The sequence below is a fragment of the Macrotis lagotis genome, chromosome 1, assembly GCF_037893015.1.
Source record: "Macrotis lagotis isolate mMagLag1 chromosome 1, bilby.v1.9.chrom.fasta, whole genome shotgun sequence".
Taxonomy (NCBI): domain Eukaryota; kingdom Metazoa; phylum Chordata; class Mammalia; order Peramelemorphia; family Peramelidae; genus Macrotis; species Macrotis lagotis.
The window spans coordinates 170669504-170686437 of NC_133658.1; the positions used below are offsets into that span (position 1 = coordinate 170669504).

At 37.0% G+C, this 16934-nt stretch overlaps 1 protein-coding gene across 3 annotated transcripts in view; it reads right to left on the reverse strand.

Moving 5' to 3' along the window:
• Positions 1 to 4870: 4870 nt before the first annotated feature.
• The window catches only part of SEC23B (SEC23 homolog B, COPII coat complex component), a 37156-nt gene continuing 25092 nt past the window's right edge, over positions 4871 to 16934 (reverse strand). For all 3 annotated transcript variants that reach the window (XM_074209370.1, XM_074209369.1, XM_074209371.1), the window contains exons 16-20: positions 16573 to 16734; positions 15162 to 15248; positions 10702 to 10857; positions 9117 to 9182; positions 4871 to 5357 (exon numbers count right to left, since the gene is read on the reverse strand). In XM_074209370.1, the coding sequence (XP_074065471.1) occupies positions 5268 to 5357; positions 9117 to 9182; positions 10702 to 10857; positions 15162 to 15248; positions 16573 to 16734 (561 nt within the window). In that variant the 3' untranslated portion in view covers positions 4871 to 5267. The remainder of the gene's footprint in view (positions 5358 to 9116; positions 9183 to 10701; positions 10858 to 15161; positions 15249 to 16572; positions 16735 to 16934) is intronic.

Here is a 16934-nt window from a genome sequence, read left to right on the forward strand (position 1 = left end):
GCACACGCCTTACGGTGGTCAGCTTTGGAAGAATCTGGACTCTTCACCCCACTGTGCCTACCCGACCTCCCTTATGCATTATGGGATAGAGATATCTTGAGCCAGCTTAACCTGACACTTGCCACCCCTGATAGCCTGCGGGGAAATTAATTGGGGCCACTCTAGAGATGAGCTTTTCCCCCAGAATAACATGGATTAATAAGAAACCTATTTGGGTTGAGCAGTGGCCCCTGACAAAAGAAAAGCTCATCGCCCTCACAGACATAGTAATGACCCTCCTGCACGAGAACAAAGTGGAACCGTCCCTTAGCCCGTATAACTCCCCCGTCTTTGTCATAAAAAAGAAAGGGGGGAGTTGGAGAATGTTGATTGATCTTCGGGCAGTAAATGCCAACATGATACCTCCACCCTGGTCTCCCTATGCCCACTGCAGTCCCGCAAGGGTGGACTATTATAGTGATTGATGTTAAAGACTGCTTCTATAGCATTCCCCTCCACCCGGAGGACAAAGAAAAATTTGCCTTTTCCCTCCCCGCGATCAATTTCCAAGCCCCCAGTAAACGTTATCAGTTCACCATCCTACATGGATACTCTGCTACATCCTATCTTTTTAAACAGAAAGGGGGAGTTGGCAGGTCACTGACCCATTCAGACCTGTCTCAGGTACTATTTACCATGAATTTCCTACAAGTCAGGGATGACGGCACTACAGCCGCCCAGAGATTTTTCTCCCCAAAAGGACATGCTAAGAAAGAACCAACGCTCCTGCCCTCTCCCACCAAGGCCCTACCAGGCTCTAAAGTCATGTGGAGAGATGAAGAGGGAGGTTGGCATGGCCCTGTAACGGTAAAGAACAGAAGACAGGGCCACCTGTCATTTCATCCCGAGGATAAGATAGAAGAGCCAGAAAGATGGCTCCCTGTTTACAAGATAAGAGACCTTGATTAATGCCCAACCCTATGGGGTGAGAGGAATTTCTTTCTTTTTCAGGCCTTCTGATCATCGTAGGGATCCTTGGAGGTGCTCCATCTGAAGGAAATCCGACATGGGGAATACTCCGAGTTATTCCCTCTCCCCTTCCGGTAGCACGGAACTCCCCGATCTACCCTCGCCTGCTAGTGACCAATACATCGATGGGGCTCCCTTCTGCCTCGGTGGGGCCCCTCATGTGTGGCCACAGGGGAAAACATCGAGGATCCCATACCATGGAGGGATTGCCAGATGGCGGGAGGGATACCCCCTTGAGGGTGAACAAGGACGCTGATTCTGGGAATCACCCTACTTGTTGTCTGTTTCTGCCGCCTAGCTAGGCGACAGAGGGGCTATATGCTTCTTACTCAGAAAGCCTTCATGGCCATGGAGACGGGGGGGGGGGGGGGGATCCCCAAGTCTGGCTAGCCGCCATGCATGACATGTGACACCTAGGGGTAAGACGAGGTAAACCCCAAGACGGGCAACTTCTCCTGACCCAGCCACCTAAGACGGGCAAGGTCCTGGGTTGAAGGAGATGACCTAAGACAGGGTTCCTCGCCCCCGGCGGATCCCCAAGTCTGGCTAGCCGCCATGCATGACATGTGACACCTAGGGGTAAGACGAGGTAAACCCCAAGACGGGCAACTTCTCCTGACCCAGCCACCTAAGACAGGCCCTGAGGGTGTCGGGCGCCTAGGACGGGCAAGGTCCTGGGTTGAAGGAGATGACCTAAGACAGGGTTCCTCGCCCCCGGCTATCAGAGGCCAGTAGAAATGACACCGCTTAAGGCTAACCTCAGCACCGCTTAAGGTCACACCAAGTGATAACCTTGTAAAACAGAAAGGGGGAGATGTTGGGGGCGGGGGGAAGAGGCTTGGCGGTCGCTTAGAGGGGGAAACATAATCACCTTATAAGGGAATGTTACAGAACTCGGCCCCTCATTGAGTAAGAGTTCATGGGAGGGAGGACAGAGGGGATAAAAGGGTCTGCTGAGAGGTGGGGGGAAGCGGGAATGTGATCACAGAAGAATAAAGACTCATGACCCACCTCAGGCGCTCTGTCTGGTTCTTCCCCCATCAAAGAGTGGGGGCCGGAGGTACCCCGAAGACTCACCACGCGTTGGACTGGTGAGTAAGAGGACGGACTAGCATTAAGAAGCCGGCGTTGTAAATAAAAACCCAGCAAAGGATCACTGTGGATACTGATTTAAGAAAATTATATTGTATATTATGTTCTTTTGCACTTTTGTTTTATTGAATATTTTACAGTTACGTTTTAATCTAATTCTTGCCACAAGGTGGACTGAACACCTGAACCTGTGTGACATCTGTACTGGCAACTAGACTACTGAAGGGAAAAGGTTGAGATCAAATGAAATTCTTGCTGTCATGAAATGGAATAAAAAGTCTTAAGCCTTTAACTAAAGTTATTGTTGTGTGGATTAAGCTATGCTAAGTGCTGGCTGCAGATGAAAAGGGCCTGGGGTATCTGAGAGTAGGGATTACACCGTAAATTATTCTATTTACTATTCTTTCTTATGAATCTAACCTATTCCACTGATCTACCACTCTAGTTCTTACTACCAAATTGTTTTCATAATTGTCACTTTATGTTATAGATCTGGTAAAGCTAGGACATCTTCCCTTTTTTTCCCATTAATCCTCTTTATACTCTTGATCATTTGTTCTTACAGAGAAATTTTATTATTTTTTCTAGCTCTGTAAATTTTTTGGAAGTTTGATTGGTAAGGTGCTGATTAAGTAGATTAATTTAGTTAGAATTGTCACTTGTATTACATTAGCTCACCCTGCTCATGGGCAATTTAAATTTTTTCCAATTGTTTAGAACTTATTTCATGTGAAAAGGGTCACACACATAAATATGTGAAAAGCCAGGAAATCTTAAGTAGTCATTTTACTATCAGTTTAACTTTGTCTCTCTGCTTATCCAGCCATCTACGAGGGAGAATAAGAGGGACTTTGGCCCTGGAACTCCAGAGCCCTTGGTGATTTTTGAGCAAGTAGATCCTACATGGATGAATACTAAGGTATGGGGCAAAGAACCTTCTCCTGCCTGGAGAAAACAGGTTTCACTGACAAGACTCAAAAGAGAATAAGATGGGTCATTCCTTAAGAAAGGCCAGGAAGATTTCCCCCTGCCCCTCGAGGCAATTGTGATTGACTTGTCCTGGATCACACAACCATTTAAGTGTCTGAGACCACATTTGGACTCAGGATTCCAAGCCCAGCACTCTATCCACTGGGTCACCTGGCTACCCCTAATTTTTTTTATTTTACTTTTTAGGACAAGCTAGTAGTTCTAATGATAATTATTTCTACTTACAAATTATCTGGTAATGTCAAAAAAGGAAAATAGCACATGAACATAACCATCATGATCATTGCACTATGACTTTAATATTACTTCCTATAATCAAATGACACTGGCTCAACCAAGATGTTCTGGGAACTTTGTTTCCCTTGCCTGAACCTCTCTTGCTCCCAACTTCTTCCAGTTTCACCTTATGTCAGAGCAGGGTCATCCAAATTATGGTCCAAGGGCCACATGGGACCCACAGTGCAATTTTATGCATCCTGCTTGTGGGTTTTAATTTTCATGAGTGAAAAAATAATTGCATGGAATGTGTATTAGGTTTATAAATTCATCATTAATAATCTCGATATTAATTTGGTGTTTTAAAGCAGTACTACAGATGAAACAATGCACCGAATTTTCGACTCATCTAAGGGATGCATTCTGTTTGTACCATGCATACAGACTAGTCAGTATGCATCTACCTTAAGACTGTTGTGCTGTCACTGTTTTGTGTTTTCTTTCATGCTTCAAGGGTTCCCCCTTCCTTAAACACAGTACCATGACTTTTCTTAGTACTTGCAAAACCTAAGGTAAGACTACAAATTAACTTTTTTATTAGTGTACTCTATTTTTTATTCATGGACCTAAGATACCTAAGATTGGCAGCACTGCCATAGAGCCATCATGTCCTCATCTTAGGGCCAAAGCTGCCAGGGGGCACCACAGTACTCAAAGCTCTGGGCCTAGGAAGCCAAGATAACTGCTAGCTGTATGACCCTTCACAGGTCATTCAATTTCTACCTGGCTGTTCCATCATCTGTAAAATGGGGATAAATTATCATAGCACTTTTCTCCAAGGGCTGTTAAGGATGAATTGAGACAATGATTGTAAAGCACTTAGCACAATACCTAGCTTCTTCCTCAGGGCTATCAGGTAAATCATAATACAGAAACTCTAATTTATCCTGTATTTTATCCCTATTTCCATGCTGTCCTCCATTGAGACTAAGGACTGTAGAACTTTGTTTTTTCCTGGGGTTTTGGCTTTCTTAGTGCTTAGCACATATAATATGTGCCAAAAATACACCCATATACACTTTTCAAATGCTCATGGACTTAACTTGGGAATGTGTTCAGATTGTGTTTCCTCCATGGGTAGCACTGACATGGTGGCTGAGGGGATAGTAATGTGGATCTGGCCCCCTTGGGTCATATTATTGAAATGTGGCACTCCTGACAAGCTTTTCCTCTTTTATCATTAAAGGATAAATGAGAATGAAGTTCAGGATGGATAAGAGAGGGACAGAGACTGGAATTGAGTCAAACTTGGGCTCTGAAGCTTGCTGCTTGCAGGAACCCCTTTCTATCTGAATGTGACCCCCCCACTGGTGTAGAAAACTCAATGAATTCTTCTCTCAATGCAGGCTAACACTTTCTCTACAATTTGCAGATAATTGCTGCCCAGGGTCCTAGTGGGTTTTGATTTCACTTCTTTCTGGTTCTGGGGATAGGTCTCTATATACAACACTACAATATCTCTTCGGGAAGAGTAAATATTTTCAACAAAACACAGGAACTCAGGTTTTCCATAATACCTTTTTGGCAATAACTCTCCCCATCCAGTTTATTTTCTTCATACCATTATTCCTTCATCTGAGAGAGCTGCAAAAAGTTTCCCATGTTTTATACAGTCTATTATAATGTTAGGATAAAGAAAACTGAAAAGGATCTGTAAGTTCCAAAACATCAAGGAACTACATTACAGTTCATGAAAAAGATAGAACAAAATAAAAAGGAGTACAAATAAATTAAAAATCCAAAGAACTATGTAAAAAAACTGCTTTTGAATGTATGAAGTACATGATGACATTTAAAAACCTTGCAATAAAGTAAAAGGAAATGTAGTAAATGTTTCAAATAGTTATGAGCTTAGTCTAGTTATTGTCTTCTTTCTTGAAAACTCTTGCTACTTTCTCAATTTAGGAGGCACTTGACACTGCCAACTTTTTCAAATGATCCATGAATACTTGCAGACTAACATCATCTGTTAATATTGGAGCTCCAGATTCCTGAAAATGGAAAAAATAAAGATATTTTAGACTAGTTTAAAAGGTTTATTGGTTTAGACTAGATTACGGGGGGGGGGGGGGGGGAGAATTACCTAACAAAATTTACAGTCAGCATAAAGTCTAATGGATTACTTTGCAAGTCTGAGAATTCCATGATCAAACCTTTCTCCTTCCCGTCTTGTTCCCAACTTTCTACATAAACAGTAGAAAACTTAGCTTTCTATTTCCCAAAGAAAAACCAGATTATTTAATTTAATCCAATTCAACTAAACAAAAATTACTTCATATCTGTTTGCAGAACCCTATGCTGGGCATAGCTAACAAAAGACTTACACAAGACAGGGTCCCCTGCTCTCATGTATCTACAGTCTGGCAGGGTGATAGGACAGGTACACACAAAATCTATAATACAAAGTTATCACATAAGTGAAATAGAGAAGCAAGGAACAAAATACTGTTAAGTGAGTCAGATAAGTGATCTGAGAAATTAATGTTTAGGTGGCATCTGAGTTGAGTTTTAAAGGCACAGGAATTCTGTTGGCAGAGAGGGGAAGGATTAGATAAGGCTTCCAGAAGCAAAGATAAAAGAAAGGGTAAGATGTACTTGAATATAGAATATATAGCAGAGAGCAGTGTGACATAAGGTTACAAAGACATGAGTGGTACCAGATTATAAAGGCCTCTGAAGGCCAGGAAAGAAAATTTGAAGTTTATACTTAGGCAATAGGAAGTCTCTAGAGACTTTTGAGCAGAGACATGATAATGATGCAACAGGGAACAAGAGCTCCCCACTGTGCTTGCTTGGAACTTTTCAGAATCACCATCTGTTGTCTTCTTTCACCTTCTAGTTTCAGAAGAGGTCACCCTACTCCTTACAAATGGTAATTCTTTTCTTTACCCTTAATGCCAATCCTTTCTGCTTCCCTTCTTAAGGATCTTGCTCCAGTAATCTTGTCATCATCTCACCCTATAGTGCTTTATGAATTTCCATCTTTCTCTGTCAAATGGCTTCTTCCCATTTACCTACCAAAAAACTCAGGTCATTCAAATTCTAAAACTATCTTGTCTGGATCCTTGAATACCTTTTTGACAAAATTGCCTACATCCAATGCCACTATTTCCTCCCCAAGTAATTCAATCCTTTGCAGATGTGGTCAACTTCAACATGCCACTAACACTGCCCCCTCAAAGGTATGAGACACCTACACTTTTTCAGTTCCATCCTCTTTGACTTCTCTGCAATTTGATACACTGTCCCTTCTACTACTGTATAACCTCTCCACATCTCTTCCCACCTCACTCTTTATTCTTTCTTCCTGAGCAATTTTACTAATTTCCACAGCTTCACTTGTGCAAATTACTTCCAAATTACTATCTTTGGCACTAATCTCTCTTCTAAACTCCTGAGGCCTTATATGACCTTTCTAGTTGAATTCATCAATTTAACAACTCATCATGTGTAAAGAAAGGACTCTACCAGCTGCTAATGATACAAAGAAAAGCAAAAGCCTCTACTCTAAAGGAATTAACATTCTACTGAGGAATATAACATTACATAAGTAAATACAAAATCTGTACAAAGATGAATACCCTATTGGAAGCTTAAACTCAACATACTTCCTAAAGGAGCTTATCTTTTCCTCTCAACCTCCTCTTCTTTATGACTTCTCTCAGTGGTACCAAAATTCACTCCTGTCTCAATTCCTATTCTTAAAACTTTGGCATTATCTTTTGATTCTTCCCTACCCATCCCCCCCATATTCAATCAGTTACCAAATCTTATATTATTATTATTAATATTATTGTTACTGTTTACCTCAACAATTTCTTATTTCTATATCCCTACTCCTGGCTTATTAACATTATTACTATTCTACCTCCACAAATTCTGATTTCTATCTCCTCCTCATCTCCACTCCTTTTCAACTCCTTACTACACGTTTCTTATTATCACATGCCTGGACTAACACATAACTTCGTAACAGTTCTTCTTATCCTCTACTTCTACTACCTTCAAATATATCCTTTTAAAATTGCTGCTCAAATATCACTTGGTTCCTCCAAAATCTCCACTGAAGAGTGAAGTTCTACTTCCTTTGCTGCGTTATTCAAGTCTATCTTTCTATCATATACTACCCTCCACCCACTTCAAAGCTCCAGCCATACAGAACTGAATCTATTTCCTAAACATTTCTCCAACTTCCCCATGCCTAGAATGTCCTTTTCTTGCTTCATCTGCTAAATTCCTACCCATCTTTTAAAGTTTAACTTAAAAGTCACCTCCTCCACCATTTTCCACCAAGTACTTCACAAGTCTGCAATGAAATTTGAAAACTAAATACAATGCAATTGTGTTCTTCCCCAGCTTCTGACTGGGGAGACCATATCTAAACTAAACTTTGCATTTTTCCAGCACTTCTAGTACATTACCCTACAGACAGGAGAATTTTAATATGTGACAAATAGAAGAAAATCCATCAGATTAATGTCTACTGATAAGTCAACATCATTTATTGAACATGCTGTGTCCAGAATACCATGGTAGATACTAGATTCACAAACATAAATAGAATGTCCAGTTCCTAATTTGAATTCACAACACTCACATTTTAAATTCTCAAGAAGATGGCAACTGTATCTTCATATGATTTTCTATCTTTTAGTAATCTCTCAACACTGAGATATTCTTTGATATCTCAGTAAATTCAAATAAAAACAATTGTTATCAAAGAAATTTAAAAGATTAAAAGAAACATCCTTCAAATATGCCTTATTCGCTTTTTTTTTGCAAGGCAAATGGGGTTAAGTGGCTTGCCCAAGGCCACACAGCTAGGTAATTATTAAGTGTCTGAGACCGGATTTGAACCCAGGTACTCCTGACTCCAAGGTCTGTGCTTTATCCACTACGCCACCTAGCCGCCCCTACCTTATTTGCTTTTAATTTATTATAGAATGTCCTAAATATAACTCAAAATAACTTACAAAAAATAATTCCAAACCAGATTTTCATAGATAATTTCAGTGACTTTTGGAGAGATACAAATTTGTAAACTTATTTTAGAGAAAATGATTTTTTTTTATGATTACAGAAATTTTGTATTGATCCTACATCTCTACAGTGATGGTCCAGGACTTCAAAATAGCATTGAATTTAGCACAATAATACTATCATCAGTGTTACATTTTCACTTAAGACAAAATTCACTAATCATACTTATCTGTTTTAGTAAAAATACTGTTAAGTGCTATAGTGGAAGTGATAACCTGATAAGGATGTTATTGTGCAAATGTTAAGTTTGGTTAATGTTACAATAGCCCCCTATTATTCCTAAACATTCCTAAAGAGTATCTTGTTGAATCCTTAACAATTAAGTAAGGAAAATAGAAGTAGATGACATTACTCCTATTATACAAATAAGGGCAGCTAGGTGGCGTAGTGGATAAAGCATCAGCCCTGGAGTCAGGAGTACCTGGGTTCAAATCCGGTCTCAGACACTTAATAATTACCTAGCTGTGTGGCCTTGGGCAAGCCACTTAACCCTATTTGCCTTGCAAAAAAAAAACAACCATAAAAAAATACATCCACAGAAGTTAAAAGATTTTACAAAAGAAAATCAATATTAAGTACTTGAAATTAATGGGAGAGAACATTCAATAGTGGTAGTGCTAGAGAATGCAAGGGAGGATGGGAGAAAAGAATGGTAGCAATGGAATGGCTGAGAGAACTTTTGAAATAATTTTGGAAATTCACTTCCTTACCTGTCCCCAAGGATACAAATTATTGTGTGTCTGAGATGGATTCACTTTGGACAAGAGGAACCGAGCCTTAAAAATATAAAAGCACATTATTTAATTATTATAAATTCTATTCATATTAATGTGTAGAAAGAATAACATCTAATATTTACATGTTTACTAAGTATTTTTCTCATCACAACAACATTACTACAACATGTATTATTATCTTCATTTGACATGAGGAAACTGAGGTCAAGCATTAACTTTTCTGAGGTTGCACAATTAATAAATAGAATTGAAGGTTTTTATCTCCATTATTAGTGGTTCCTTAGATTAAGTTAACAGTGAAGTTCCTTATTTGTTTTAGTTGCAATTTTTCTCTGTGAAAGGACCTGTATCCTTAATCAGTAATAATCATAATCACAATATTATACTTATATGGTGCTTTCTAGTTTAAAAATCCTTTAGATACATTATTTCATTTAAGCCTTACAATAGCTCTGGGATTTAAATAATATAACCATTATTCCTAATTTACTAATGAAAAAACTGAGATTCAGAAAAGGTGAAATGACTTAACTGTGGTAACATATATTAAAACTAAATCCAGTATCCACCTGGGAGTAAGAAATTTTCTTTCAAAATATTCCTTCTTAAATTGACTTTTTTCATTATTGCATTATAGCTATAATTTTTTAAAAAACTATTTTGCAAATTTTCCTCAAAGTCTTCATTTCATCAGTGTGTATTCTTTCTAATGATATTTACTACAAAACTTTTGTATCTTAAGAAATGGGCTTCGGGGGGGGCTAGGTGGCACAGTGGATAAAGCACTGGCCCTGGAGTCAGGAGTACCTGGGTTCAAATCCGGTCTCAAACACTTAATAATTACCTAGCTGTGTGGCCTTGGGCAAGCCACTTAACCCCACTTGCCTTGCAAAACCAAAAAAAAAAAAAAAAAAAACGGCTTCAACAGCTCTGTGGTGGCAAAGAAATGGAAATAGAGGCGATACCCATCAACTGGGGAATGATTGATACAGGGTCATCATAAAAGCCTGGAAAGATTTACACAAACTGATGCTGAATGAGGAGTGAAATGAGCAGAACCAGAAAAATATAGTACACATTAACAGCAAGTTGTGTGATGACTCACTCTCAGCAATAAAATAATCAAAGAAAATTCTAAAAGAACTTGTGATGGGAAATATCCACATCCAGAGAAGGAACTACAGAACCTGAATGCAGATCATAGCTTACTATTTTCAATTTTTAAAATTTGCTTTTTTTTTCTCTTTGTTCTGATTCTTCTGTTACGTCATGATTAATATGGAAATATGTTTATCATAATTTTACATGTATAATCTTTATTAGATTGCTATTAGGGGAAGGGAGAAATATGGAAAACTCAAAACCTTACAAAAATTCAATGTTAATAACTATTTTTTGCATGTAGTTGGAATAATAAATAAATTAATAAATTGGAAAAAAAAAAGAAAAAAAAAGAAATGGGTTTCAAGAGTTCTTGTGCCCAAAACTAAATCTCTCATCCTTCTGCTAACCTGGTCCTCTTTACTGCTAACTTGGTGATGAGTGATTTTGAACTTACCTGACTACCTCCATGTTCAGTGTTAATATATCTTGGCATTGGAAATCGAGTTTGCAGGATGTCCTGGGCATCATCCAATGGAGCTTGAAGAAGATGCTTGAAATTTTCATACTCAGGCATATCTTGATAGCCAGCTTTACGCCACTGGGCTATGGTCTACACCAAAAGAAAAAGATTTTATGGTAAAACCTTTGTCTTTTAAAATTTCATTTTCCCTGAAATTCATCTGACATTCCAAGAACAGCAAAAATGAAATAAATATTTATTTTAAAAGGTAATAATATAAGACAAGGAAGTAAAACTCTGTGTTCATAAAGCAGGAAAGATTTGATACAAAGCATCCTACATCACAAAGGAATTGATAAAACAGCTATGTTTAAATCGTGGAACAGTTTTTCCCTTGAAGATGCTGATATTAAATTACAAAAAACTTTTCAAAATTCACTAAGGTAAAATTCAAGTCAGTGTAGCACATTTCAATCCTCAGAATTTCTAATTTTGCAACTTTGTTAACATGTTATAAACAAATCTGAAACAAAACTAGTATAATATTCCCCCCTCTCCATCTTAGTTCCCTCTTCTGCCTCCCACCTCTAAGGATTAAAGCCTAACAACATCTTTGAGTACTCATCTTCTTTTCCAGTGCATTGAAACTGACCACTAAATCCTGTTCAGTAATCTTCATGAAGGTTATTATTATATCATTAAGGTACAGAATGCAGCTTATTGATGATTTTGTACCTAAGAAGATCCAGAGATTAAATGACTTGTCCAAGGTCACACTTCTAATAAGTGCCACGTGTAGAATATGAACTTCCTAAGTCCAGCACTCCATCCATTATATCAAACTACCTTCAGGGTAACACAGAGTAAGATTTTCATCATTTAAAATTTTCCCAAAGATAATGCGAGTTTGCTGAGAAGTCAGCCATCTGACCATCTGTACTATTCTGTGATAACTTCCCTGTACAAGAGGCATATGTTTAATTTGGACTCCAGGAGTTCCTAGAATCCCACTGATAGCAATGAGATGACTAATAGGTCCTCAGGACAACCAGATAGCAGCAAAATTGATAAGAGCACTGGACATGAATTCAGGAAGAAGAGAATTCAAATTCTGCGTCAGATACCTTAAACTTCTCAATTTCTTATTCTGTTTCCTCAAACTGCAAACTATAAAATGGAGATAATAATAGCATGCGAGTTTGCTGAGAAGTCAGCCATCTGACCATCTGTACTATTCTGTGATAACTTCCCTGTACAAGAGGCATATGTTTAATTTGGACTCCAGGAGTTCCTAGAATCCCACTGATAGCAATGAGATGACTAATAGGTCCTCAGGACAACCAGATAGCAGCAAAATTGATAAGAGCACTGGACATGAATTCAGGAAGAAGAGAATTCAAATTCTGCGTCAGATACCTTAAACTTCTCGATTTCTTATTCTGTTTCCTCAAACTGCAAACTATAAAATGGAGATAATAATAGCACCTATATCAAGGGATGTTAAAAAGATCAAATTAAATAATATAAGCAAAGGGCTTTGTAAACCATAAAGCACTATATAAGTTCTGATTATTACTATTAACTGATTGCTTCTATTTTAAATCCATCAGAAATGGGGGCTGAAGTATTCAAATTAGTGAAAGTACCTTATTTAATTTCCTCCTCCATCACTAATGCTTCTTGGTCCTAAGAATCAGCCCCTGGGTACATTTCCCCCCAAACCCCATGATGTACTCTAAGAGAATACAATTTCTCAGGTCACACATCAGCTAAATATCTGAACCTGGATAATGGCAGAGGCAATAGTAGGAAAAGGAGCAAGAGAAGCTTTAGAAAGAACCAAAGTAAATATAAATCCTCACTTTTTTGAGTCTTACTCATTTTCTAGTGCCCAAGAACACCAACTTATTCCTCATTTGGCAGGGATGGTCATCTGGTCATCTCCAAAGATATAATGCTCCACCTTTGGATGACTCTACTTGTGAAGGAGGTTTTTTTTTTTTAAACATAAGGGCTAAATTTGTCTCTTGGGAACTTTAAATTATATCTGTGCATTCTATCTTTAATTTGGTTTACATAAAAATGCTGTATTCTTTTAGAATTCTTTTCTTTTGCTTTTCTTCTACTAAACTTTCTTATACTTTACTATTTCTGTGTTCCAAATCTGTCACTGTTTTTTCAGAGCTTCCAATTCTTTGTAAAAGTTTTTCATTATTCATTCAAATCTTTTTTCTAATTTATCAGTCAAATTCATTATTAATTTCTTCTTTTATGAATCATTTTGAATCATTCCTATAATTCCTATTTATTGTTCCATGACCTTTTGTTTTTTGCAAGGCAATAGGGTTAAGTGACCTACCCAAGGTCATACAGCAGGCTTTGAGTCTAAATGAAGATCAAAGCATACTGTTTTCACTTTTTTATTTGCTTTTTGTTTTTTTTCTCATGGATTTTTCCTTTTATTCTGATTCTTCACACCATGATTAATATAAAAATGATTAATATAACTATGCATGTAAACTATATAAGATATTTATTCTCTTGGGGATTACTTGCTTCCTCATAAGGAAAGGAAGGAGAAAATTTTGGAATTCAAAAATCTTACAAAAGTGAATGTTGAAAACTATCTTTACATGTAATTTAAAAAAATACTATGAAGTGGGGAAAAAAAACAACATAGCATTTGGCAGTCATAGGTAATTAATAAATACATGCAGATTTTCACCAAAACAGAGGATGTGTCATGGGTGAAAAGAACATATCATTAGAGGCTGGAGTCAGAGAAGTAACTAGGATAAAGGAAATAACTGCTAAGTCACTACAGGAAGCCTGAAGCTCAGGGGAAGTCTTTGTAAGAATACAGAAGAAAATGATGAAAATGAAAGAAGTAATTAGAAAGTTCTAGTAGGTCTTATGACTAAGGAAGGACTTGGTGGGGGGGGGGTCTGTTTTAAACTTGGGAGTTTTCTATGCAAAACAAATCTCTGAATTAAAACTGCTTTCTCCAAAGTTAACGATTAAAGTCCAAAGGCCTTTTTTTCAAGCCTTATCCTTCTTGATTTCTTTGTATTTTATCAAATTGCTAACTGTTCGATTTTCTTATACTTTGCTATCCCTGTGTTCTTTTGACTTGGCTCTTTGCTGGTTCTCCTCCCACTTGTCTGGTCACTCCTAAGACATCTTTGCTAGATCATCACCCTTGTCCTAGTTCTTTTGTGTAGATATACTCTAGGGTCTATTATCTGACCTAAACCTTATTTTCTCTTTCTTCACTTACCTTTGGTGATCTCATCAATAGGTTCAATTAACTGAACAGATAACTGAAACAAGATAGCTAAAATTTACTAGGCCTCCACATTTACAAAGCTACTAGTCTTCGAGTATACATTTTAAGATCTAAAAAGTCAAATAATCAGAGTTGGAAGGAATCTCAGCAGTTAACTACTTTTATACATAAAAGGAATCCCCACAATGGCATCTTTCAAAATATTACCATTTTTATATAGACAAAATAAAGTTTGCTCTCATAAAACAATTGTTTGTTTGACTTGTAATACCTTTATCTTGTCCTGAAAATCCTTGAAATTGTACAATTCTATTATGATCTAACATCACAAATTGTATTTTTGACTTTTCTCTTTAGTATGAGAAACATTCTGTTCTTGATTTGTAACTGCAAACCCTGTAGTATACCACATAATTTCTATAACTTTCTATCGTTTACTGGAATTATTTTTCTGTGTGTCTAGGAATATAGTACAATACTTCTATCAAAGAAGAACTTGGTACTATTCTCAAAATAACTGTTTAATAAAACTAATAAAAATACTGTTTTAACAGATCCAGTCATTAAACACAATACTAACTCATTCTATTTCTTTCAACATTATTACTCTGAGTTCTTAGATATAATGTATAATCTCAAAGGAGGAAATGAATAACTGACCATATGGTGAAATTTCCAAGGCAAATGACCAAAAATGTTTACTGAAAGCAAAAATTTGTGACAAAGAAAAAACCAAGTACTACTCCTACAAATACTAATAGTAATTCTTTCTATTTATGAACTCATCAGTAAGTTAAAATTTAATCCCTTTAAATAAGCATTATAAATTTAAATGAGCATTATAAAACAGAATTTTATTATGGAGCATAATATTAAAACCAGGCAACTTATGCTTCCTAGAACATGTGTGCTAGGTTTCCTTCATGAGAACATATAGGGAAACCCCACATTAAATAAGATGCTTTAGCATGATGTTTCAAAAGAATTCTAATGGTGTAAAATAAAAACAACTACTCTTTGAGGCATAAGCAACTTGGAGTTATAAAAAAAAGTCACATTATGAAGATAACTATTTTCTATCCAATTGAATCATCATTATTCAGATACTATCTAAAAACTCAGCAATGTTCATAAAGAATAAATCAAGAGAGTGATTATGTTACCTTACCTCACCAAGATAGATGACAATTTGGAAAAAGGTATCCATCAGTAGAATTCTGTCAGCTAAAATGCTGCTACTGTCCAAAAGCACTGGCTGAGAAAGTGTGGGGGTAAAAATTAAAATGGTGAAGTTATTAAAAATTTTAAAAAAATTTGTACTGCCTACTACATAATCACAATTTTAATCTAGGTTCTAACACTAATTTATAAAACTGCATAACCATGATTATTTAAAAGAAAAAACACTGCTCACTCTCGATTATGCTTTCTTTATGTTTGACAATTTTAAATTTCAACAGCATGGATTAATATCCTAAATACATCAAAAAATAATCTATGATCATTATGGAAGAACAATAATAATAAACTGAGAAACTACTCCCAAAAACTGTCCTTTGTTGAAAACTCCTTTTCTATTCCAGCTCCAAATAGTCTGCCAGTTAATCAATAAACATTAATGACCTGCCTATTCTGTGACAGGCCTGTGATTAGGTACAAAGAAAGGTAAAAGGAGACTCATAGCAATTATGTACAGATAATCTATGTAGTACAGGATCAATCAGAGATAATCAGTTGAGGAAAGGCATGAATATTAAGAGGAATAAATTAAGACATTCTATACAAGATGGAATTTTAACTGAGACTAGAAGTCAGGTCAGTCAGAAGATAAGAATTGGAAAGAAAGCATTCCAGGCACGAAGGGCAGCTGGTGCCATGCCTGGAATCAGGAGATGGGAGTATTTTATTTGAGGAACAGCAAAAAGGTCAATGTCACTGGATCCAAGATTACATAGGAGGTGCTATATGTAGGAAGACTGAAAAAATGTGGGGTTTACTTGCAAGGGAACATATTTTGAAGGGCTTTGAATGCCAGGGTGTTTACATTTTATCCTAGAGCTTATAGGTAGTCATTGGAGTTACTGAATAAGATGGATGATATGTTGGGAACCTCAGTTTAGGAAGCTCCCTTTCACAGGTGAGGAGGGACTGGAGTAGAGAGAGAAAGCGAGAGTGAGGGAGACAGACAGACAGACAGTAAGACAAACAGACATGTGGTTGGAAGAGGATCCAGCAGGCTACTATGATAATCCCAGAATGAGTTGATGAGGGCCTGCATCAGAGTGGTGGCAGTGTCAGAAAAGAGAAGAGAGAGTATGCAAGAGATAATATAAAGGTAAAATTGGTGGGTTTTTGAAAACAGTATTATTCATTACCAAGAACTACATTTCCTTTCATCTATACAGTTTGCTCACTGTATTAAAAAATAATAGTGAGCCTTGGTAAAAAAATATGTTTAGAAATTTACCATAGAAAAGGTATTGTGAGGACAATGATTTAAAATGTCTTACCACGTAATTAAGTTCACTGAAAAAAATTATCATATAAGACAACTAAAAATAAATTTCATCATGTCTTACCTCAGGTGGACCATGGAAAGAGTAAGAATAAAGAATAGGTTGGATCATAATGAGGGACTGGGTCAAGTCTTGTCTAGCAAAATGATGCCGGTAATAAGATGATTCATCTGGACTGTTATTAAACACTTGAAGAAATGGAGATCTTCGAAGATGGAACATGAACTGCATAAGCAAAGAAAAATAATAAATACAGAAATATCCCATTTATCCCAAGGTCATATTTTCCCAAATATCCACAACAGATATAAATTGGAGACAAGCCCAAAAAACCTGCTGGGATGTAGAATTAGTGGCCATTGAGCCTATATGACTTATGAAAAAAGGCTCTCAGATTGTCAAGATATTATGTAATAGAATACATG